Below are 21,766 nucleotides of genomic sequence, written 5' to 3'. Positions count from 1 at the left end.
TAAAAAAGAATATTAGTTCTTTTTAAAAACTATGCCATAAATTTTCTCATAATCATGTCATGACAAGTCGTTCAAAGTTCTGACGGCTCTGCGGCCTCAGGCTGCACACTCAGCGCCCACCTTGGTGGCTTTAGCTAGTTCCTCAGATAGCCTCACGTACTCTGAATTTATCCATCATCCATCTCCCAGTGCTCTTGTCAAGTTGATGCGATTTATATGTTGGGAAGCACTGCGTACCTGTTTTGGTCCACAATTAACATTTGCGACCCTCAGATTATCGACCCGCTCAACAAATCAAAACCGACAGCTTGGGTACTAGTAAGGTCCCAATCGACGAAGTGGTTGACATCGAGCTCTGGGTTAAGGTATCCGCTGTCTTCAGGAGGCCATTCCGCACCTGCAGCGCTACCAGGTACCTGGACTGGTCTGCTACGCTGTGGGTCAAGGATCGCATCGAGCAGCCGGGTGAACCTCTCTTGGATGGTTTGCGCGAATTCGAAATGACCCGACTCCGGCTTAACAGCCCATTCGAGACACGAGACGAACAGAATGAGGTCGCGGATGGTATCCGACCGGGAAGGTCGTCCACACGGTATGCTCGGATATTCCACGGGAGTATGAAGCAGATCTTGCAATAGTACTTCTGCGGTGGGGAGTCCAAAGGGAAGAAGCTGGCAGCGGCCCATCAGCATGTTTGCCGCGAAGAATCGTGATTTTTAACCCACCACACTGCCCAAGTCACTACGGATCTCTCGTAGGCGCTCGCGCTCTTTGTTAAGTACCAGAATGGTTGACAGGATATCTTTGGCTACAGACAGCAACGGAGCGGGGGACTCGGAGGGACACTTTTGGGCCCGGAGCCGTTGAATTAAGAACAACGAGTAGCGATGTTCCAAGTGGAGAGCAAAGATGAACCAGATGGTTTGACGTGGCATGGGTCTTGTCCATAGCTGCGGGGAATATTGTAATCGAGGAGAGCAGGACTCCCAGAGGGACTGGAGCTTGCGGATTAACTGTCTGCGAAACTGTTAGTGCAGTATCCAGAGGACCAGTAGTAGCAAAAGCGAGGGGGCTGAGCCTAAGACCGGTAATAAATCATACTCTGATTTTACAGAAACGTCGTGAGTCGCTGTTCCGAGGTGAAGCTCGAGAATCTCCTCACGAACAATGGACAGGAGGTAACGAACACGGAGGTAGCCTGGCGGCTCCGGTTGATCATTCCCGCTCTTTTCATTACAATAGACCTCGTCGAGCCTCTCCAGTGTTGGGTGGCTTGGATCTTCTATCACGCCGCGTAGCTCAACGACTGGCTCTATATTGCAGTAGTGGCGATTGAGGAATGGTGGTCTCCCGAAGAAGGTGGCAAAGATTTTGTCCATCGAATAAACAATGGCGAAACATCTCTGGCGCCATGCACTGAGAAATTTGGGATATTTGTCACCAGACCCCCTGTGCTGGTGCATGCCCGTGGCATATACAGCAGACGTCAGCTCCCCAAGAGCATAATAAATTCGCTGATCTGGCATTTTGCGAAGTCAGCTCAAGCACCAGAAGTGTCTCAGATGGCGGGCCGGTAGCCACACACCGGTATTGCCCCAGAGCTGAGACATAAGCAACATGTGGTTATATTTCAGACAGACCACCAGCTCATTGCACAGTGGGAGTCCACTGCAGAGAAATATCGCCCGATTCGTCACTTCTCGGAGTCGAGATAGAATCTGCGCCGGCGTGGAGCTAGCTGACGGATCCAACAGTGTCGCCTCCGATTCGGGAATATGACACAAGCACAAGCAGGCCATCACTAGGACGTTCCCAATAGTCTCCCACCGGACATTGACCCCAGTAATCAAGGAGCAAAACTGCTCCACCCCAATGGGCTTGCCCGAGGGCATGGGCTTGTATGAGTTTTCAAAGATGTGAACCGCACATCTCGAATTCAAAGGATCGCTCTGGACGGGATCCTCGCTGAGTGCCTCCCATAGGCTATCTAGTACACCTCGCATGATGACTTTCGGGATGATCACAAGTCGGCCCAGCGTATACATCCGGTCGACCAGTTTGCGGATCAAGGTGGCGTGCGCATTTAGATAGTCAATGATCCTTAGACCCTGCTCCAGGCGCTCCAGTTCGACCGTCAGGGTTCCTTGAGCGTCCGCCGCTCCCTCATGTCCCATACTTTGAGCAGTATTTACAATGATGCGCGAATGTGCGGCGTGTTGCACCTCAGCCCGATAGCTGGTCGGCCCCAGGAAGCCCGTGTCTGCTGAGGCCACTGTGTGGATTGTGATGCCCTGTGCCGGTATGTCTTCTCGGGGTGGGGCAAATGGCGGATCTGCGCATGGCCTTCTGCGCGGATTAGTGACTACGCAATCACAATACAAACCATTGGAGCGGGTAGGAGCCCACGAGACAGTATATGGGGCACTGGCATCCCCTTTTGTGATCCGAAATTTGTTTGTCCCAGGTGTACGGCTGTACAAGCACATAGTTCCCCTTCGAGAACACCGACCACAGGACGGCGTCTTATAATCGCATTTGACCTTCGTCTTCTGACAGGCTTCGCACGACTTCTGCTTTCCATTTCCGCGCGCGAGGGTGGTTGCTCGATCAGCCATGGCGCGAACAACCGCTGAACAACAAGGTGATTACCGGAGCGCGCAAGAGTGAAAGCAGGAACAAAACAGGAATTTCCCGAATGGGCGGCTCCCGCTAGAAGTATTGCAGCAAAGCACCGGAATTATCGGCCTTAAGCTAAAAAGCCGGAATGTGTCGTAGTCGTTTTGACTTTTGTAATAGGAAGTGTATTGGCTTCCCGAGAGTGGGGACTCGGTTTCACTTCCCGGCCGCTTGAGATCATCATTGCGTTGAGTGCTCCCCAGAGCTTACCCATACAAAGCGAGATTGTCTACCAATGTAAAATTCAAGAGCGTGCTAACCGAATAGTTATGATAAGAAACGCAACACTAATGGCTTCAGCCTACCGCATAAGTACTCATAGCGCGAAGTCGCGCGCTGAGCTTCCAGAGACCAACCGGAGCTTTCCTGCGCCTTGACTATGAGCAGCTTAGGTGCATAGATCTCCTCCTAGTAGAGGAAACAATGCAAGCTGTAGGAGACCATCGGCGATCGATGTGGTATAGAAAATCCATCTCCAAGAGATATTCGCGACGATGAATTCCCCGGCTATGGGTCCAACCGCCGGTCCCAGCAGCGGTGCCAAAGTATAGATTGCCATGGATGTGCCACGCTGCTCCGGGGAAAACAGGTCTCCCAGTATGCCCACTGATCTAGAAAGCAATTTCGACAGTCAGCACATGGAACTTCGTTTTTGATCTGTAGGTTCTTACTGTTAGTGGTACACTGCCTCCGATCCCTGCCAAGAACCGAAAAGCTATCATTTGGGCCTTGGTCTGAACACACTGCAGACGATATTGAAGATAAGAAATATCATATTTGCACATGGAGGACGGGGACACGGCCGTACACTTCCGAGAGGGGACCGGAAAACAGTGGACCAATGGCAAAGGCAAGAATGAATACCGACAGCATAAGTTGTGACACGATTTGATTCTCAATACGAAAGTTCGTGGAAATTCGTCCGAGACCGGGGGCCATCATCGAGGATGATATGGATGAAATGAAGATGTAACAGGGAACCATGATGGTAACCATCCATTTACGTTCTATCTTCCAGTTCCTGGTTTGTTGCTTGTCCTGGGTGCTCCCCCAACCCACCTAGTCGGCACGTGGGCTCAGCACGCTAGAACCACGGCATTAGATGCAGGGCAACAACCACATACTACTCGCTGGCAGGATGGTAGGACCGTGGCTATCGTCAACGCCAAGATTATAGACCACGAGTTAGGGTACGGTGTATATATAATACAGGACTTATTACCGTAGTTTTAGTGCGCGCCCCACTAGATTGGCGTTTGCTGGGCCAAGACGGAGATATCCATGGACTTAAAGACAAGGTCCTCATCGATCGGAATTAAGATGTCATCATCATCGACCCACCGAAGCATGGCTACGCTACGCAGAATGTATGCTGCAAGAATTGCTCCTATATAGTCCCTCTACAGCATATTTGACTATTCACAAGATCCTCTCACCTCATCAAACATCAACAACCCCAAACCAAGCTCATCAGCCCGCTCCCCCTCCAAAATGCCCTCACCTCAAGCTCCTCCACCTCTCCCAGACACCCGCCGCATCATCACAACCCACAACGCCTCCCGCTCCGCCACTATCGCCATCAATGAACACAAAGAACCCACCGCCCTCGAGGACGGAACGTACCTTAACCCCCTCTGGTCATCCGACGAGCTCCCCGCCACGATCGACCAGGACCCAACCAAGATCCAGCCCGACCCGGCCGCCGCGACAACCGGTGGCTCCGTCTTCTGCACCTACGATCTGCCCCCGAAATACGAGGGGCCGATGCATCGCTCCATCACCCTCGATTATATCACCGTCACCCAAGGCGTGGTCAAGCTGAGCACGGACGATGGGTCCACGGTGACGCTGCGGCCGGGCGACACGGTCGTGCAGAGGGGCACCATGCACAAGTGGGGGAATCCGTCGGATGAATGGGCTAGATTGACTTCGGTAATGGTGCAGGCGAGGCCGGTGGTGGTGGATGGTAAGGAGATGGAGGCTGTGTGGCCGTTTTAGTTTCTTCATTGTTGCAGTGGTGAGGAGGTGCTGGCTGGCTTGCTGAGTGATTCAGGCTGGGGGCTTGTACGAGGATATGAGCGATGTGGTGGTGCCTGTTTCTACTGTTGTGATGGGTTTGTGTGGAAGGCGTATTGGGACTGATTTTGTCTACTTCAAGATAATTAGAAGTGGTTTGTTTTTCTTTTTCTTCTTCTTTTCTTTGAAAATTGATTTACGAACCAAGTCCTGTCATCCCTTAGCCTAGGGGAGTTCATTCATGAGTACGGCCAAAGCCTGGCGAGTATCTCCCTGTGTTTCGCATTCTACCCCAACGCAATGACCGCATTCCTGAAATGCCCGTTGCGTCTCTGAGCTTCTTCGTAGTGCTCACGCAGAACCATGCCGCCCAGAGGGAGGAGCCCTTGGGGCTGACGTCCACCGCCTGGACTCTGTAGTAGAATTATTTTGGTCTGTTCTGGTCTTGATTTCAGGCCGCCCTGAAAGTATATGCAACCGTGCTGCGCAGCTGTCAATAAGAAGTTTAGCTTATAAGACAAGGAAGAACGGACAGCCAGCGATAGCGTTAGTATCGGTATAGCTTGGCTTCTTCAACAGGGATTTCTGCTCATCCAATCTTAATAGTGATACAATGTACTCGTATAGCTGTGGCGGAAAATTGCGGAAGTACCTTCGTCTTGCTCCAGTGCCCTTAACAGTGGTGGTGTTATATAACTCCGGCTGAGTTGACACTTTCCAGTAAGGAAAGAGGCTCTGATCAACTTCCCAGAGCATATAAGAAGACGAGCAGTGGATAGGTACATAACAGATAGAATATCACTGGTTTCAATAGCTGTGGTTCTTCACGTCGGACAGTTACTGCAGGGGTAAAAAAAAAAGAATATAGGACAGGATCTGCATCAGGGGTGGGGAAATGTCCTCCTATTATCTGATGTGTCAAATATTTAGGATAGTCAGGTGCACCAGATAAGGCGTATTTAACTGGCTGTAACAAATAGCTCTGAATCTATAAGATTTATTGAGCAAGCTAGAGCTTAATCTAACTGCCAGCGGGCCCGAGCGATCCCGACGCTAGCGGGCGAGCCCTGCCATGTCTAAAATATTAATATTTAATTAAATATAACTGGTAGATCTTGATACCGAAATAGGAAAAATAAGAAACTATTTTATGCTTACCTATACTACAGCCAGTTATAAAATTTCCGTTAACCTGATTGTTAATCTGACAGCAGGTATAGACTTTTCTCTTGATCTGACCTGACCTGGCCGTTAACCACTTCAAATATACTTCTCCCAATTCACAGAGAAATGAATCACGTGCACCTGACTGGTTAGGAAACCTCTTCCGGTGGAGCAAATCGCCCCACTCGGCAACTCTTCCACTTTTTCTGCTGCTTCATCCTTCATGTTTCAGCTTGTACAGCAATTTCCAGGTATTTTACATCCCTCCAGCATGACCGATAACCCGCCTCTGAGGGCCAGTCCTGCCATCAAAGTCACGAGCGCGTGTCAGCGCTGTCGACGGCAAAAGCTAAAGGTCCGCTGAAACGAGTAAGCCTGGAACAACCGATCGATCCGCTCACATCTCGCCAGTGCGACATCCAACGGCCTTGTACCCTTTGCACCCGCGCCGGGGTCCGCTGTCTTCCCGGTTCGGCGACCCGCTGGCGACCCTATCGGCATCCGCAGGATAAGCCTGCAACACCACCGGTCCGAACGCTAAACGCAAGTGCCTCGACACGCCATGCATGTTCGCCCCACCTCGATCCTGACCAGCATCCCCCCGAGGCTTCAAGTCCAGGATCACCATCACACCGAAGAGATCGTGATTGGATATCAAGCTCCACTATATCCCTTCTAGGCGGAGTAAGGTCCCTGAAGTCACTCACACCATGGGCCACCCTAACAATCATTCGAATAGGCATTCAGCCTTCACAATGTGGCCGCACCGGGGCCTCCTGCAACCAACGCACTCCCGGGAGCCCCTTTGCGTGAACCAGGATCTGCTTCCCCCAGCATTGAGGTTGAGACATCTGACCTTCCCTCCTCAACTGCACTCGCGCCTTATGATCCGTCCTCTTCCGTTTTGGATGTTTTGATGTCTCTACTGCCCAACTTTGATGCGGCCAGCCTTCTCGTAGATACGTATTTTGATCGAGTGCACTGGTTCATGTTGATCTTCTATCAAGATGAGTTCCGTCAACGGTGGCCCAAATTATACGGTCGCTCTACTGAGAGGCCTCTGACATACGCCCACCGTCACCTCGGCTTTCTTAGCACCTTCCTGATCGTAATCGCCATCGGGCTGCAGTACGCCGGGCCTTACCGACAAGGGATTCTCTCGAGACATGGGGTCGACATTAACCTAAGGGATCGCATCCTCTCTACTGTGAGATCGGGGCTTCTTGACATAATGTCCCTCGGCTCTTTAGAGGCAGTCCAAACCTGCATTTTACTGGGTACATATTATTTATATCATGGTGCTCCACGACTGGCGTGGCCGGTATGCGGATGTGGGCTTCGTATCGCCCAAGCTCTACATCTACACCGCCGACAGCACCCCGTTCAATCGACTGATTTCCGAACCCGCAATGAGACTCGCAAAAGATGCTGGTGGGCAGTGTATGAGATTGAAACCTTCTCTGCCGTGGCATATGGCTATCCGCACAGTATCCGTGATGACGATTGCGACGTAGAACCGTTAGATCCATCAGCCAAGCTTCAGACTATGCAGTCTCCTGGTTCATTCGATGAACCTCTGAAGTCAGATCCAACGCTACTCTCCTACAAGTACTTTATAACCAAACTATCTACCATCACCAAAGGAGCCTTGGATGATCTGTATCGCGTTCGCTCGCATCCAGCTAGCCGATCTCATACACATTCACCGGATATTCAAAGAATCGTTCAAAAGGTCGCCGACTACGACAACCGACTCCGCCAGTGGGAAGCAGAGATCCCTTCCCCACTCCAGTGGCGCTGTGTTGCTCACCATTCTCATTATGCCTCCGCTGAAGAAGTCGATCGCGCTATTGGAGCCTCGGGGCCTCGCTTCGAGAATCACATCTATCAACTCCAAGCTCTCGCTCTGTGGCTTGCCTATCAGAACGCACGCATCCTCACACATCGTCCTCTTCTTTCCTACACGCTCGCCACTAGAGAGCGAACCAGTAAGTACAATGATGAGGCTGCATATTCAGTCAACCCATTCAGCGCCTCTTTGAACGCCTGTCGTGATGCAGCGCTCCGCATGTCGGAGATCCTATCCAGTCCGCTATTAGAAGTGGTTTCGGAGACCTATGCGGCTTCATTCGTTAGCATTCACACATTTACAGCAGGCGTAACCCTTGGCATTCTCAGCAGCATGGATCCTCTGGGTCCACACTCTACTGAGACGAAGTCCGGGCTCCGCAAACTGATCGGCATTCAGGACAAGCTCCGAACACATTCAGTCGCAGCACAGCAGGGATTATCCATTCTTCAGCGGCTGGCGAAATTGGTCATGGAAAAAGAACTTAGTGTGATGATGGAATTGTCTACCTCTACAACCACTGCGCGATCACACGAGGCGACAATTACGGATTCTCCATCAACTCAGAGAATATCGGGTCAGGACTCTGATAGATCAATAGCTGGAAATTATATTATTGATCCTATTGAGGTGTCCACGGGAACCCCAGCACTCGATATCCCAACTGAAGATGGCTCTGCCCAATACATGCACGATCCTGCTCTAACGGCTGCCCTTCAAGATTTCGATCAAGGTATTGCTCCCTAACTCTTTGACCAAACCGTGCTAATACTTTCTATAGCTCTGTCGAATTATGCTCCTCGAGTTTCAGCAGGGTCTGACAGCAGTTCGGAAAACCCGTCATTTTGGCCCACCACGGAGGGCTTTCCGATCCTAGAGCAGAGCTGGATGTGGGGTCTAGAAGGTGCACCTTTATACGGGGAATACGCGGGTCCCAACCAGGATATTTAAGTACCCTAAGGGGTCTTACTACTATTGCTACACCATGAGTAGTGATTCGATACCCTTGAGCCTTCGAGCATTTCCATGATTCGAGATTCACGGTGATACTGGTCGCTCCGGTGGAATGAATTACCGAATTAGGAAGGTCATCCGCCGGAGCCATCTGCGGGGTGTAGGTATAAGAACGAGTCCTCACACATTCACGCCACAACAAATAAACACAACCCCATTAAAAGCACCCCAACATGGCGAACAAAATCACAGTCACCCTGCCCCAGCTGGCCAAGATGATCGACCACTCGCTCCTCCACCCCACCATGACCGACGCCGACATCATAGCCGGCCTTAAAATTGCCCGCGACAACCACGTCGCAACCGCCTGCGTCAAACCCTACGCCATTCCCTTAGCTAAGAAAGAGCTCGCCGGGTCAGACGTTCTGGTCTGTCCGGTCATCGGTTTCCCCCACGGTAACAGCACCACCGAGATCAAGGTCCTCGAAGCCACCGCTGCCGCGAAGGCTGGCGGAGCCGAGATCGACATGGTGGTCAATGTGGGCAAGGTTCTTGGAGAGGATTGGGACTATGTGGCGGAGGAGATTCGCCAGATCAACGATGCTGTGGTTGCCAATGGGGCGGTTTTGAAGGTCATCTTCGAGAATGATTACTTGCGCTCTGAGCATATTGCTCGTCTGTGTGAGATTTGTACTCAGATTGGAGTGGCCTTTGTCAAGACTTCGACTGGATATGGGTTCGTCAAGCAGCAGGATGGCTCGTATAATTACAAGGGTGCCACGGTGCAGGCTCTCATGTTGATGAGGGAGAAGTCTGGCGAGAAGGTGCAAATCAAAGCTGCTGATGGAGTTCGCACGTTGGATGACTTGCTACATGTCATGAGTTTGGGTGTTACTCGCATTGGAGCCACGGCTACCGTGGCAATTTTGGAGGATGCCAAGAAGCGTGGGATAGGGAACGAGCCTGTTGAGGTGGCATTCAAGCCAATGGCGGAGGCATCTGGAGGCTACTGAGGTTGCATTACTGGCGTCTATTTTCTCTATCATTTATGTTCGCTACAATTCAAGTCACTCCCTTTGCCCGGTCTTGACCACACCCCAGTTGATATCTGGCCCACTAAACGTCTTCCTCCCCACGGCAACCCATAGTAGATTAATCACCAAAAACACCCCTACCAGAATCACACACACGTAGTTCATCGATCCCAGTGTGACCTCAGGATCCGGCGGAAGACACGTCAATACCCCCTGAATGACAATCCACACAACGGCAACTCCATTGCAGAAATACCCAGCCCAGCCTAGATTCAGATACCGTTTTGGCATGCTTGATCTGCCACTAACAAGCAGGATACCCTGGGGTACGGTGTAGCTGATGTTCAAGAAGAGCACGGCAGACGTAATGATGGAGTTGAACGCGGTCGTGGAGGCGAGGTACAGTAGGCCGTAGAGACTGGTGAAGAGGAAGGCTGCCAGAGTGGTGTGGACGGGGAAGTCGAAGGTTTTGTTGATTTGGGAGAAGTATTCAGGGAAGGGTAGTCCGTTCTGGAAGACTGTCATTTGGATCCAATATAGAATCGAAGAGAGATAGCTCACGTCTCTGGCAAATGCCCATGCTATTCGTCCAGCAGTTACCCACTCCGCGGGCAGTGAGGCTGTTACATGAGCATTTGGCCTATTTTTTTTTGGGGCGACTTTGGAAGGCCAGGGTGTAGACTCACTGGTGTAGATTAGCGCCAAAATAATAAAGAGTCCGAGTGTGATGCTGCGGTTCCCAGTTCTTTTCCCCTTCCGTTAGTAGGGGGGGGCAACTCTGATCAGGTCCGGGGGCCTACATTTGATACACCAGTTCCAAACTCGGAAGTGGAGAATCCCGCACCGCGTCGATGTCGTCGACAAAAAACATCAACGCCACGAATAACGATATGCTAGTGACGGCGCCGATGGCCAAGGTCATCATCATTACCTGTGGCACTCGTCGTCCTGGTTGAGGAAGCTCCTCGCAGATATGGATCGCTATCTAGGTCAGCTCCGTTGTTGTCAACTATAGGTAGAGAACTGACCTGCATCTGTGCCTGCGCACGCATACATGGAGTTGTTAATTGCGAGGATCCAGGCTAAGCCTCTTCCCCATCCGCTGTTTCCTTGTGTTGAGGCGAGAAGGAATGAACCTGGCTGGACCTGTTGGTGCTTGGAGAGAACCACAGCGAAGAATACCAGATATCCCGCAAGGGTAAGGTAGAGAGAGCATTGAGTAACGAGGGAGATGCGTTTCGACGCTGCGAACACGGGCGTGACTGTGGGGCCGATGAGTGCTTGATGTAGAGTAAAGATTTCCGATTAAGCCTATTTACCTGTGATGACGGACACCCCGATATAAATCAAGTACGTCTGCCACGGGGTCGCCAAGTAGTCTGAATGGTAGAAATTTGCAATTCCGCCGAGGCAAAGCGCAACGAGAGAGGTGCCTGAGCAGCTGCAATCTATTCAGCTGTTATACCTTGCACGGGCTCAAACGAGGTAGGAAGACGTACGTGGCTACCCACCAGCCGAGCATCGAAAGCCAGCCAACAACGTAGGCACTATACCGCTTCGTGCAATCTGGGCTGAGGATGTAGCAGAAATGGTACTGGCCACCACTTGACTGTGATATTATCAGTAGATAGGTCGTAGGTACACAGGCAGAACGTACTGGAAAGGCGGAGGCCAGCTCTGCGAGTCCCAAAGTGACAATCAGCTGCACCACAAAGGCCACGACAAGACCGAAAATGCAGGATTGGGTGCCTCCGTAGGCTACGGTCTGTCCGAAGCAGCTCTAGCCGTAGAGGGTTTGTTAGCAGAGTTTTAGCCCGCGCGTGATACTCTTGGCAGTAGTTGGCTCACCAAGTAACCAACCCACGAGTTGGTGATAGAAAATCCCAATCCGAGCGCAGAGATCCAGTTGAATTGCCGGGGCATGGCCTGGGCATGGCCATGAGCACGGACGTTAGTATCGTCCTCGTGTTTAGTCGTGGAGCTGCATCCCACCCCAGGGAGATCGGGCGCACCGGCTGCGGCGATCCGATCGTCCGTGTTGGCTTTCTCGGTTGCTTCTAGAGACATGACATTTATGAGCACCATTCGATGATTGAAGATCATGACAGTGCGCCTTATATCTGTCTCTTCTGAGGTGCTCACCGTTATAGCTCACAGAACAGGAGCCCCTTGACTATCGGTAAAGCTCACATGATCTGTAGAACGCAATCCCTTGCATGCTGCTGCTGCAGAACCATTCGCACACCGCGATTGTCTTGAGCCTATGCTATATCCTAAGATCCTTTCTGGATACACTCCGAATGCTGCTTTACTTTGGCAATGTGCGTTAGGGTCGCGCCCATCGCGCACATCGCGCACACCGCCCGACCGGCTGTGGCAAAAGCTCTACATATTATGTACCGCTTCCTTCCAGAGTAATGAGATGAAGTTAACCGACTACTGGAAACAAATAGGAATATCTTTCAATATTAATGGGCTAGCAGAATCCAATGAGCCACTTGTAGTGCGCTAGAAATCTTAAAGCACCGCTGCAGAGTAGCTAGATCGCAATGCAAGGGATCGATGAGGCAGCTGAATCGTGGCGGGAGCTGCGCAGAAGGCCCGGCTGGCTATATTTCCCTATCGGGCACTTCTCACCGCCAGGCGGGGACCCTCTCCGCGTGTGGCGTGGTTCAGATTTACACGAGCTTCGAGTAAGATTATATATATGCTGGGTCAATCAGGCCCTGCATCATTGTCAAAGTAATAGTGGAGTTATATGTCTTGTAATGTTCACCACATGGCCACCATGCCGTTCAATCCCAACAAGTACAGCGACGAAGTCCAGAAAGTGTCCAAGGACACCGCTCTGGAGGAAATCATCTATCTACTCAAACGAGATGGAGGCGTATTCGTGAAGGGCCTCATCTCGGAAGCAGATGTCAACCAAGCTCACCAAGAAGCCAAACCTCGTCTGGACGCAGATGTGGAATGGAATGGCTCCTTCTTTCCAGGTGAGTCTGCTCTTTGCTGTCCTGTCTCGGACCGGCGCAGCTCATTTATCAGCACAAACTCAACGCGCACCGTCTCTGATCGCGCACAGCCCGACCTACACCAAGACTCAAGTCATGAATCCGCTGTTCCGCCAAGTCTGCGACCATTTTCTAACCTCCCGACGATGGTACTGGTGGGGAGAAGAGAAGAAGATGTCTCTGTCTAAGCCGTACGTGCACTCCTGCACGGCCATGAGGATCGGCCCCGGCGCCAAGGCGCAGCCCTTGCATCGCGATGATTACATTAACCATCGCTATCATGCCGAAATTGGCCAGTGGGATGATGTGCGGGATATGGAACGCGAGTCTGCCGTTGGTCTCTTTGTAGCTGGCTGTCGCGTCACTCGGGAGAATGGTGGAACGCAGTTTATTCCTCGCAGCCATCTCTGGTGGGTGGAGTGACTCCTGACTACCAATACGTTAAGTCATGTCTGATAGGCAAGCAGGGGCACAGATCGCACTACACCTCCAAAGGTCGAGCAATGTATCTTCGCCGATATGGAGAAAGGCGATGGCTTTATCATGCTCGCCTCGGCATTTCATGGAGGGGGCTCGAACATCACCAAAGACGAGTACAGGCTAGTCTTCGCCACGTTCGTTGTTCGAGGCTACCTGCGCCAAGAAGAGAACCAGTTCCTGGCGGTGCCGGCGGATGTCGCGCGCAGGTATGACCGGGAGACTTTGGAGTTTATGGGCTATGCCATGAGCGAGCCAGCTTGTGGTTACGTGGAACAGATGGATCCCATTTATCATCTTTGCCCGGAGCTTAGGGAAAACGAGCGGCCGCGGGACTTTTAGTTGATATTCCGGAGGTAAATCTGTCCATAGTGTATGCTGTCATCATTTTTACAAGAATCGCCTGTACAAGTCCATGCTGTAGACTGAACCTAAGGTGTCTGCAATATTTTACGGGTAGACCATGGTAAAATGGAGAAGATGGGGGTTTCCTCAATGTCTTTTGGGGCATGTCTTGGCTGACGAGTGATGTGAGCCACGAGAGGGTCTAGTTCTTCCATACATCAATGCCAACGTGGTCTGAGATTCTCTTTTCTACACTCATATGTTGAGTTTCCCAGTATTAGGACCGCGGTCATGTCATGCTCACGCTAGTGGTGAATCTCATGCTGCCTGACATGCCAAAAAAGGCAATACTTCCAGCAGCCTCTTCGGGAGGCACTCGGCATGATCCTGGCAAGCCTCGCGCAGTATTCTTGCCACCGCCCGGATTCGACATCTTTAAAGAGTCTGATGTCCACCTCCAGTCTTGTGTAAGTCTTATTGTTGTGTCTTCTGCTACCCCGCTCCTCGGTAGCTGACCATCATGCATTCCCCAACCTCTGCTACAACCCATCCCAGCCTAGCTGCCAACCTCTATGGCAAGACAGCTATCGTCACTGGTTCTTCCAGGTACATATATCATGTCTCAAGAAGTGGTATCGACTGATATTATAGTAGAGGCATCGGTGCTGGCATCGCCCTGGAGCTGGGTCGACGCGGGGCGGCGGTGATCATCACATATTCATCAGAGCGGTCTAAAGCTGCAGCGCAGAGTGTTGTAGAAGCTATCGTGAAGGCCTCCTCTGGTGGTCAGGGTGTCTTGGTGCAGGCGAACATCACTTCTGCTACTGATCGCCAAACTCTCATTGATACTGCAGTGCAAGCGAGTCCGACGGGTTACATCGATATGCTGGTCCACAATGCGGCGGATGGGGAAGACAGTTCGCTCGAGGATGTGACTGAGGAGTTGTTTGAACGATTGATGGCAGTTAACCTAAAGGGTAGGTGACACTCCGGAATAACTGAGGCACCTTGGTGGATGGATCATTGGTTAACTTATGCCGCAGCTCCGTTATTCCTTACCCAGTCTGCAGTGCCATATATGCCCCGTGGTGGACGCATCATTCTCATTACCTCGGCTGCGGCACGCATGGGCGTCGCCCAGACCAGCGTCTATGCTGCCAGTAAGGCTGGTATGGAGGCGCTGGTACGCGTCTGGGCTACGGAACTGGGCCAGAGTCATGGAATTACAGTCAACGCCGTCAGTCCGGGACCCATCGCGACGGAACAATTTCAGAACAGTGCTCCCGAGTTCAAAGAGGCTATGCAGCCCATGATTCAGGCTACTCCCGCCGAGGCCCGTATGGGAGCGGTGGAGGATATTGTCCCGTTGGTCAGGTGAGTGGTTTTCAGCAAGATATCACGAATATGAGCAAAGGTAAGCTGACTGACAGGCAATAGCTTTCTGTGTTCCGAGGAAAGTCGGTGGATGACAGGGTGTACTCTTAGTGGCACAGGTGGAATGCTGTTGTTGTGAAGCACAGTAAATGCCCAGCCAGCAGAGTTAGATCTGATGCTATAACATGTTTCGGCTCTGGATATATATCATTCTTGCATCAACGGTGATGCCAACTTACTAATGAGAGGCTCATCACGGTAGAGGCTTTGGAACTTACGTCCGTGGAAGGGGTAGTAACGTATATCATGCGTAGGAAACACTCTCCGCAGAGTGAGTTATTTCTTAGATTTAGCAATACTCATCCAACGAGATTATTCAACCATGTAGATTATAGCGATGTCCATGGAGGACAGTGTCTAGGTCTATAGAGGATAACAAAAATCTAAATCGTCATATATGAAATGCCATAAAGCTCCACCACATCCAATCAATTAGATCGGCTCGTCCCGCGGCTCGATCAGCACTTCATTCACCGAGACATGTGCCGGCTGGCGCAGCGCGTACACAATTGAGTCGGCCACATTCTCCGGTTCGAGGATCTGTGCTCCGGACGGCTCGCCGTACTTCTTGACGGCCTCGGCATCTGTGGACATGCCCAGGAGGTCTGTCGCCGTGTTGCCCGGTTGTACACTGGTCACGCGCAGACCCATGCCCGCGGTCTCCAGGCGCAGGGACTGCAGCGTAGCCTCGACGAAGAACTTACTGGCCGAGTAGACACCCAGGCCGGGGAATACCTTGCGTCCAGCATCGGAAGAGATTGCCACGATGTGGCCACCGCCACGAGAGAGCATGCCAGGCACACTGGCGGACAGGCAATGGAGGAGACCCTTGCAGTTGACGTCGACCGTACGCTCCCACTCTTCCGTCTGCACATTGGCCATCATGGTAAAGTACATCACTCCGGCACACGATACGAGGATGTCCACGGGACCGAGTTCATCGTTGGCAGCCTGCAAAAGCGCATCTACTTGCTCCTTGCTCGTGACATCAGTTTTCCGGGCAATGACCTTGCCACCGTGGGCCGTGATGCGGCCCTTCACCGATTCCAGGGCGTCAAGACGCCGAGCAGCGAGGGCGACATGGCAACCCTCTCGGCCCAGAGCGACCGCGACCGCAGCTCCAATGCCAGAAGAGGCACCCGTCACGACGGCCACCTTTCCGCTGAGCGGACCCTTGATAGCAGGCTTCGCGGTCCCATTGAGACATTGCTGGCGAAGCGGCGGCCGCGGCAGCCAGCCTCGAGCGAACCAGTGCCGCGTGTAGGTCTCCAGCAGGGCCCGGTCGACCTTGGGACGTTCCACAACCGCCCGGAAGGGACGAGTGGCCGCATTGTCCAGCACGACAATGCCGCGGAGAAAGTCCACGGTGGGCATGCCACTGCGGAGGATATCGACGGTGAAACCACCATCCCCACCCTTGACCGCACTGCGCTTCTCATTCCATAGGGATACCCAGTCATCCCAGGCCAGGGACTTGGTCGGGTAGCCGAGCTCATTCAGAGATGCAAAGACCGACCGTGTATCGACCGGGTTTGGGTCGCCGAGGTGGAACACGGTTTGCTCAGCGTGTGTCTGGCTGGCCAGATGCACAATAGCCTTGCTGACAAAATCCACGGGAGTCATCTCCGCGCGCCAGCCTTCCACTTCAGGTGCGTAACCGAGCTTGATCGACTCGACAAACAAGGCTGACAACAGATCCCAGGCGTTAGCGGCCCCCGTCTGGCTATGGCCGCTGATGGTTCCGGCACGGTGAATCTTCACGGGCAGTCCGCGACGACCAGCTTCGAGCACCAGCTGCTCAGCCACCCACTTGGTTTGACCGTATCCATCCAGCAGCTTGTCAGGGACGTCGTCCACCGGGAGCATGGCGTCTTCCGGCCAGCCCTTCTCTCCGGACGGTGGGAGCACGCCATTGGTGGACACATATTGCACGGTCGCACCACCTTTGCATGCCAGGCGGAGGACTTCTCGCGTACCGCCAACATTGGGCCCGCGAAGGGCAGCATACGGGTAGACCAAGTTGACGGTGGCAGCAGCATGAACGATGACCTGCACGCGGGAGGCGAGCTCGTCGAAGGCTTCGGGGGAGAGGCCGAAGCGGGTCCGCGACAGGTTTCCGGGCAGGATCTCAACGCGCTCCATGATGGAGTCCCGCCACAGTCCCAGGTCCAAGAGGTTACGGCGAATCCTGGCCACACCACCGGGCTGGTCGTCATCAGCCGGGTCCGTAAATCGGACCAAGCAGATGATATGGGCGGAGGTGCTTTCCAGCAGGTCGTGCAGGAGGAAGGCGCCAAGGAATCCCGTCACTCCCGTCAGGAGCACCGTGTCGGCGTCGGTGACAGAACGGATGGACGCTTCGGACGGTCGGATATCATCGTCGAGGGTGGCGTCGGCCCGGAGGACCGCGGGGAGATCGGCTTGAACCGCGGCCGTATGGCCGTCGCGAATGTCACGAACGGTCTGGAGATGGCCCGCCAAGGTCGCATTCTCCGCCAGCCGTGCGATCGGCACGCGGAAGCCAAAGTGTCGGGACATGCGCGAGGAGAGATCCGCCAGCGACAAGGAGTGTCCACCCAGATCGAAGAAATCATCGCTGGGTTTCAAGAGGTTGCGTGCGGTTTTGAGAGCGACCGCCCAGATGGCGGCCACCTGATCAATGCCGATCGGGTCCTTCTCCACGGGCTTTCCGTTCCCGTTGACGTGATCGGCCGTGCGCGGGGGAGGCAGGCGTTTCAGGTCAACCTTGCCCGTCACATCATGTGTGGGGAGCTCCTCCAGCTCCACCCAGAGAGACGGAATCATGTAGTGCGCCAGAACCTGGACGAGGGTCCGACGCGCGCCCGGGCTATTGCCCGCCTCATTGATTTCCACGACGGGGCGGTCGGTGGCGTGGTCGTTGTCGCGGACAATGTATGCCACCAACTGTCGCTCCAGGCCCTCGCCATGGGCCACCACGGCACAGTGGCGGACCGCGAGGTTCTTGGTGATCTCATACTCCACCTTGGCGGGCACAACAGAGTAGCCGCGCAGCTTGATCATGGATCCCACGCGCCCGGTGATTTCGAGGAGGCCCGAAGGCAGCCGGCGAGCGAGATCGCCCGTCCGGTACAGACGGGATCCCGGGGTGGCATCGAAGGGGTTCTCCGTGAACGCTTTGGCGGTGGTCTCGGGAAGGTTGAGGTACCCGCGAGCCAAAAGTGGACCAGCCACATAGAGCTCCCCGCTCACCCCATTCTCCACCGGTTGCCGGTTCTCGTCCAGAATGTGGGTGTTCTTGGGGTCAATCGGGGGCCCAACCGGACAGTACAGGGCTTGCTCATCGAGCATCTCCCGAATGTCCCCGCAGGCGATCTCGTGTGTTTCACAGGCACTGTAGCAATTGAGGAGGCGGGTGTTCGGCAAGGCTTGGCTGGCGCGACGGGCAAGATCGGTGGTCACCACCTCACCATTGAACCACAGCGTGCGGAGATGCGGCAGACGCGAGCCGATGTGAGGGTGACGGGCGAGGACGGTAGCGAGGAGGGTTGGGGTCATCAGGGTTTCTGTGATGCGCTTGGCAGCGAGGAGATCGACGAGAGCGGCGGGGTCGTAACTGATATCGTCCGGCACCGCAACGACAGCCGCTCCCCGCAGCAGGGGACGCAAGATCTCCCAGATGAAGAAGACATTGCACGCGACCCGATCGTTGGGGGACAGATCCTGCACACCAAATCGGAGGTTATAGGAGAGAACCGGGGCTCTGTGAGGGTTGGCAATTCCCTTGGGCTTGCCCGTGGTTCCGGACGAATAGGACACGAAGGCCAGTCGATCCAGATCGTCATCTGCGGGAGGGGGAGGCAAATCCGACACCCCATTCGTCTCGGTGGCTGGTTCATCTAAGGAGATGAGGGGGACGTCGGCCTTGATTTTGCCGACTTCGGCTCTACAGGTGATGATGACGGCGGGGTTCCCGTCGCGGATCACATCGTCCAGAAGCTCGGGTGGGTAGGCCAACTCGAGCACCAGAAATGCTCCGCCCGCACGGAGCGCCGCCAGACAGGCAATGACATATTCACTGCTACGCGGGAGCAGAACGCCCACCAGGGTGTCCCGTCCGACTCGGTAGTGATGCAGACGCCGAGTTAGTTCGTCGACCGCCCGGTCTAATTCTGCGTAGGTATAGGTGGTCTTGTCGTCTTCCAGCGCCAGCGCATCGGGAGTGGCCTGCACCTGCTTGGAAAACAGGGCTGACAGGTCTTTGGTGACATCAATGATGGTCATTGTGTAAGTGGGGGTCGCGTGGGGGGGAAAGAGAGACGGAGAAGTGGGAGGGAGTACGAGGGCGAGGAGAAAGTGCGACCACCGGTCGACGGTAGATAATTAGGGAGGACTAAGGGGGGGTATTTAAGTCGCGATGGCAAGTCTTGGAGAAAGAAGGAAATAAATGAGGTGTCAGATAGTCACTTCTGCGGTGAGCGCTGAAAAGAAAAGGAAAGCGCGAGGAGGATTGGGGGGAACAGGTGGAAGATATAGGAACTGGCAAGTAACTCACCGGAGGGCTTCCATGGCCTTCGCCAGGGAAACAAAGCAAACACGCCGCTGGACACGACGGGGGAACTGGAAAGCTTCCCAGGAAGCGTAATCCCGCCATATCTGGCAGCTGTTGAGGAATTAGTGTGGACGAGACAGTGGGGGCTCGAGGAGGATAAGTAGCAAGTGAGAGCGTGAGGATCGCTAAGAATTGAAGCCCGTCACTGAGAGGCTCGATCACATGCAAATCACGAGTGCCCCAAAAGGGTTTAGTGGGGGTCTCAACGTTCGCTCTTTCTGGCTGCTCGATAGAGATTTGAAAATCAAGACATTCTCTCAGTGATCAATTGATAAGCCGATGTTCGGAAGAGAAAAATACTACTATCTCATCATGATGCTGCCTTGGATGGATGTGAGAGAGAATTTCCCTGGTTCTGCTTGCTGTGTACGAAAATTGAGGAGGGGGAAATTCTCTCTGCCAGCGGGAAATCTCGCCGGTTGCCCACCAATAGTTGGACTCGGTCAGCCTGCATGTGTACCCGGCTGGCCCTCGTATCCTGGGGATCTGGACTGGTTACATGGACACTAATTCCCTCATCATATCAGTTCCTACGATGTGCATTATCACAATTTGTTTTATTTGTATTTTGTCTGTGCATCTTAAATTTTTTGTGTGTGCGTGTGCGGCAAGCTGCATCAGCGTGCATGGATGAGCTGTACCTGACGGGACTGAACCCTCCCCCTCAGGACGACAGCTTTCCCCTCTCTTTAGCGACCGACCGGGGGGATTGACTCCGCACTACTAAAGCAGTCTCACTCAGCTCGAGCTCGAGACGGGGGGCCACTCTGGTAAGTAAGTAGGTTGGGGAGACGGTTAGTCCCGATCGAGACAACCGATATTATTAGAGACAATGCCATTGGCTGCACGGGGCACTTCTGCGGGACGCACTAACCCAATTCTCCCCTTTGGATCAAAATCCTTTGACATGTGATTGCGGGTCCCCCTTTGCGCTGTTTGTTTCCCTTCCCTCGAGCTCTCGAGCTCGAGCTCTCTCTCTCTCTCTTTTCCCAGATCTTTCCCTATCGATCCTTCACCACCATCCAGTAGCAGCCCAGGATCTCCCCTTTACTCAATTGACCCCTTGCAGCTGAGAGGGGTCAGTTTCTGTTCGGCGGATGTCATCACTTTATCGGTGCCCCGGATACTTGCATCGCCCGCAGGAACCGACTTAGATAGCGCGGTCCCAATAATCCACTGTCGCTGCACTGCATCTTCCGGGATTCTTTTACCTATCCGGGTAATACCTCAGACGACTGCATGCTGCAGTGTCCAGCAAGGGCGTGGGGAGGATGTTAGCTGCTAGATACTTGTCACTTTTATCACAAAGGGAGGACCAGAGTAAGTCCTCCTGACTTGGGAAGGGATGTTGGTTCGTGTTCCCGGTCACCAACACGGTGGTGTCGTGGGGGTGGGTGGTAATATTCAGAGTGTAGAGTGGTAGGTAGTATTCTTTCATTACACGGCAGTGGTAGTTCTATAGCCTGTGTAATATGCACAGGTCATGTCAGGTCTGTCAATCCATCCTTGCGTGGCTGTCAAGGAATGAGCTATATTCCTCGATCCTAGACAGTCTAGACCAGCGCGCATGAACAGATAACAGCCACTATGTGATGAGGCATTATCTGCACATCACTAGGAGAGGCAGCAATTTCACTTCTAGTAGCGACTTGGTAGTATATCAGTTGTAACTCGGCAATCAATGCCGTAGCCCCTTGTGTTCCCAGAAGACATAGGAAGTTGCTCCGATTCTCAATTACTAGATATTTTCTGGACTTGAATTTAGTTATAGCAGATAAATTTTAAGTAATTGGCACCTGAACTATCAAACATGATGATGGTGGATTTGGATTATGGTCGATGGTTTCTTGCCAGGATATCATAAGAATATACGATTAGTGACACTGAATTTGAATAATTCTTGTCAATTATTACTTCATGATCCCCCGATCCTGGGATAACACTAACCATCAGTTACTACTTCAAGGTTGGGAAAGGTTTCTACCCATTAACTACTCATGGTACCGACAGGACATCGCCCTACGGAGATATATATCCGCCATTAGATGCGAGATCAGGAATCATCGCCACTCCAACCACATAAAATGCTACAGGGGTAGTAAATAAGATACGAAACATTCATATGTCCTATATGTACGGATGACCAAGATTGTGAAATGACTCCAGCTAACCCCCTCGTGACGCATCACTCTGCAAGTAGTTGTCGACAGTCACG

General features: G+C 53.0%; 8 protein-coding genes across 8 annotated transcripts; 5 read left to right on the top strand and 3 right to left on the bottom strand.

Moving 5' to 3' along the window:
- Positions 1–151: 151 nt before the first annotated feature.
- Positions 152–2,615, bottom strand: BDQ94DRAFT_179887 (uncharacterized protein; the record flags this gene model as incomplete). The annotated part of the gene is made up of 4 exons (XM_026773502.1): positions 152–671; positions 726–1,017; positions 1,102–1,519; positions 1,586–2,615. 4 exons carry the CDS (start codon positions 2,613–2,615, stop codon positions 270–272), a joined length of 2,142 nt encoding a protein of 713 aa, XP_026625125.1. The 3' UTR covers positions 152–269.
- Positions 2,616–4,167: 1,552 nt separating this feature from the next.
- BDQ94DRAFT_171362 (cupin domain-containing protein) lies at positions 4,168–4,674 on the top strand (the record flags this gene model as incomplete). Its single annotated transcript, XM_026771740.1, has 1 exon — positions 4,168–4,674. One exon carries the CDS (start codon positions 4,168–4,170, stop codon positions 4,672–4,674), a length of 507 nt encoding a protein of 168 aa, XP_026625124.1.
- A 1,453-nt stretch (positions 4,675–6,127) lies between these two features.
- Positions 6,128–8,656, top strand: BDQ94DRAFT_171361 (transcription factor domain-containing protein; the record flags this gene model as incomplete). Its single annotated transcript, XM_026771739.1, has 4 exons — positions 6,128–6,211; positions 6,268–6,540; positions 6,596–8,438; positions 8,487–8,656. The coding sequence occupies 4 exons, from the start codon at positions 6,128–6,130 to the stop codon at positions 8,654–8,656; spliced, it is 2,370 nt and encodes a 789-aa protein (XP_026625123.1).
- Positions 8,657–8,892: 236 nt separating this feature from the next.
- BDQ94DRAFT_179885 (2-deoxyribose-5-phosphate aldolase) lies at positions 8,893–9,687 on the top strand (the record flags this gene model as incomplete). Its single annotated transcript, XM_026773501.1, has 1 exon — positions 8,893–9,687. One exon carries the CDS (start codon positions 8,893–8,895, stop codon positions 9,670–9,672), a length of 780 nt encoding a protein of 259 aa, XP_026625122.1. The 3' UTR covers positions 9,673–9,687.
- A 22-nt stretch (positions 9,688–9,709) lies between these two features.
- BDQ94DRAFT_179883 (choline transporter) lies at positions 9,710–11,760 on the bottom strand (the record flags this gene model as incomplete). Its single annotated transcript, XM_026773500.1, has 8 exons — positions 9,710–10,313; positions 10,380–10,438; positions 10,494–10,674; positions 10,722–10,955; positions 11,013–11,134; positions 11,193–11,302; positions 11,351–11,473; positions 11,542–11,760. 8 exons carry the CDS (start codon positions 11,758–11,760, stop codon positions 9,727–9,729), a joined length of 1,635 nt encoding a protein of 544 aa, XP_026625121.1. The 3' UTR covers positions 9,710–9,726.
- Positions 11,761–12,411: 651 nt separating this feature from the next.
- On the top strand, positions 12,412–13,666 carry BDQ94DRAFT_145485 (phytanoyl-CoA dioxygenase family protein). The gene is made up of 3 exons (XM_026766648.1): positions 12,412–12,686; positions 12,739–13,114; positions 13,172–13,666. Exons 1-3 carry the CDS (start codon positions 12,452–12,454, stop codon positions 13,521–13,523), a joined length of 963 nt encoding a protein of 320 aa, XP_026625120.1. The 5' UTR covers positions 12,412–12,451; the 3' UTR covers positions 13,524–13,666.
- Positions 13,667–14,021: 355 nt separating this feature from the next.
- BDQ94DRAFT_145483 (SDR family NAD(P)-dependent oxidoreductase) lies at positions 14,022–15,132 on the top strand. The gene is made up of 4 exons (XM_026766647.1): positions 14,022–14,132; positions 14,181–14,503; positions 14,570–14,900; positions 14,964–15,132. The coding sequence occupies exons 1-4, from the start codon at positions 14,047–14,049 to the stop codon at positions 15,037–15,039; spliced, it is 816 nt and encodes a 271-aa protein (XP_026625119.1). The 5' UTR covers positions 14,022–14,046; the 3' UTR covers positions 15,040–15,132.
- Positions 15,133–15,267: 135 nt separating this feature from the next.
- BDQ94DRAFT_145478 (non-ribosomal peptide synthetase) lies at positions 15,268–19,624 on the bottom strand. Its single transcript, XM_026766646.1, has 2 exons — positions 19,495–19,624; positions 15,268–19,365 (listed from the first exon to the last, which is right to left on the bottom strand). The coding sequence occupies exon 2, from the start codon at positions 19,221–19,223 to the stop codon at positions 15,393–15,395; it is 3,831 nt and encodes a 1,276-aa protein (XP_026625118.1). The 5' UTR covers positions 19,224–19,365; positions 19,495–19,624; the 3' UTR covers positions 15,268–15,392.
- Between the last annotated feature and the right edge of the window lie 2,142 nt (positions 19,625–21,766).

The sequence above is a fragment of the Aspergillus welwitschiae genome (assembly GCF_003344945.1).
Source record: "Aspergillus welwitschiae strain CBS 139.54b unplaced genomic scaffold BDQ94scaffold_20, whole genome shotgun sequence".
NCBI classification, from domain to species: domain Eukaryota; kingdom Fungi; phylum Ascomycota; class Eurotiomycetes; order Eurotiales; family Aspergillaceae; genus Aspergillus; species Aspergillus welwitschiae.
This window is presented reverse-complemented; position numbering and strand designations above follow the sequence as displayed.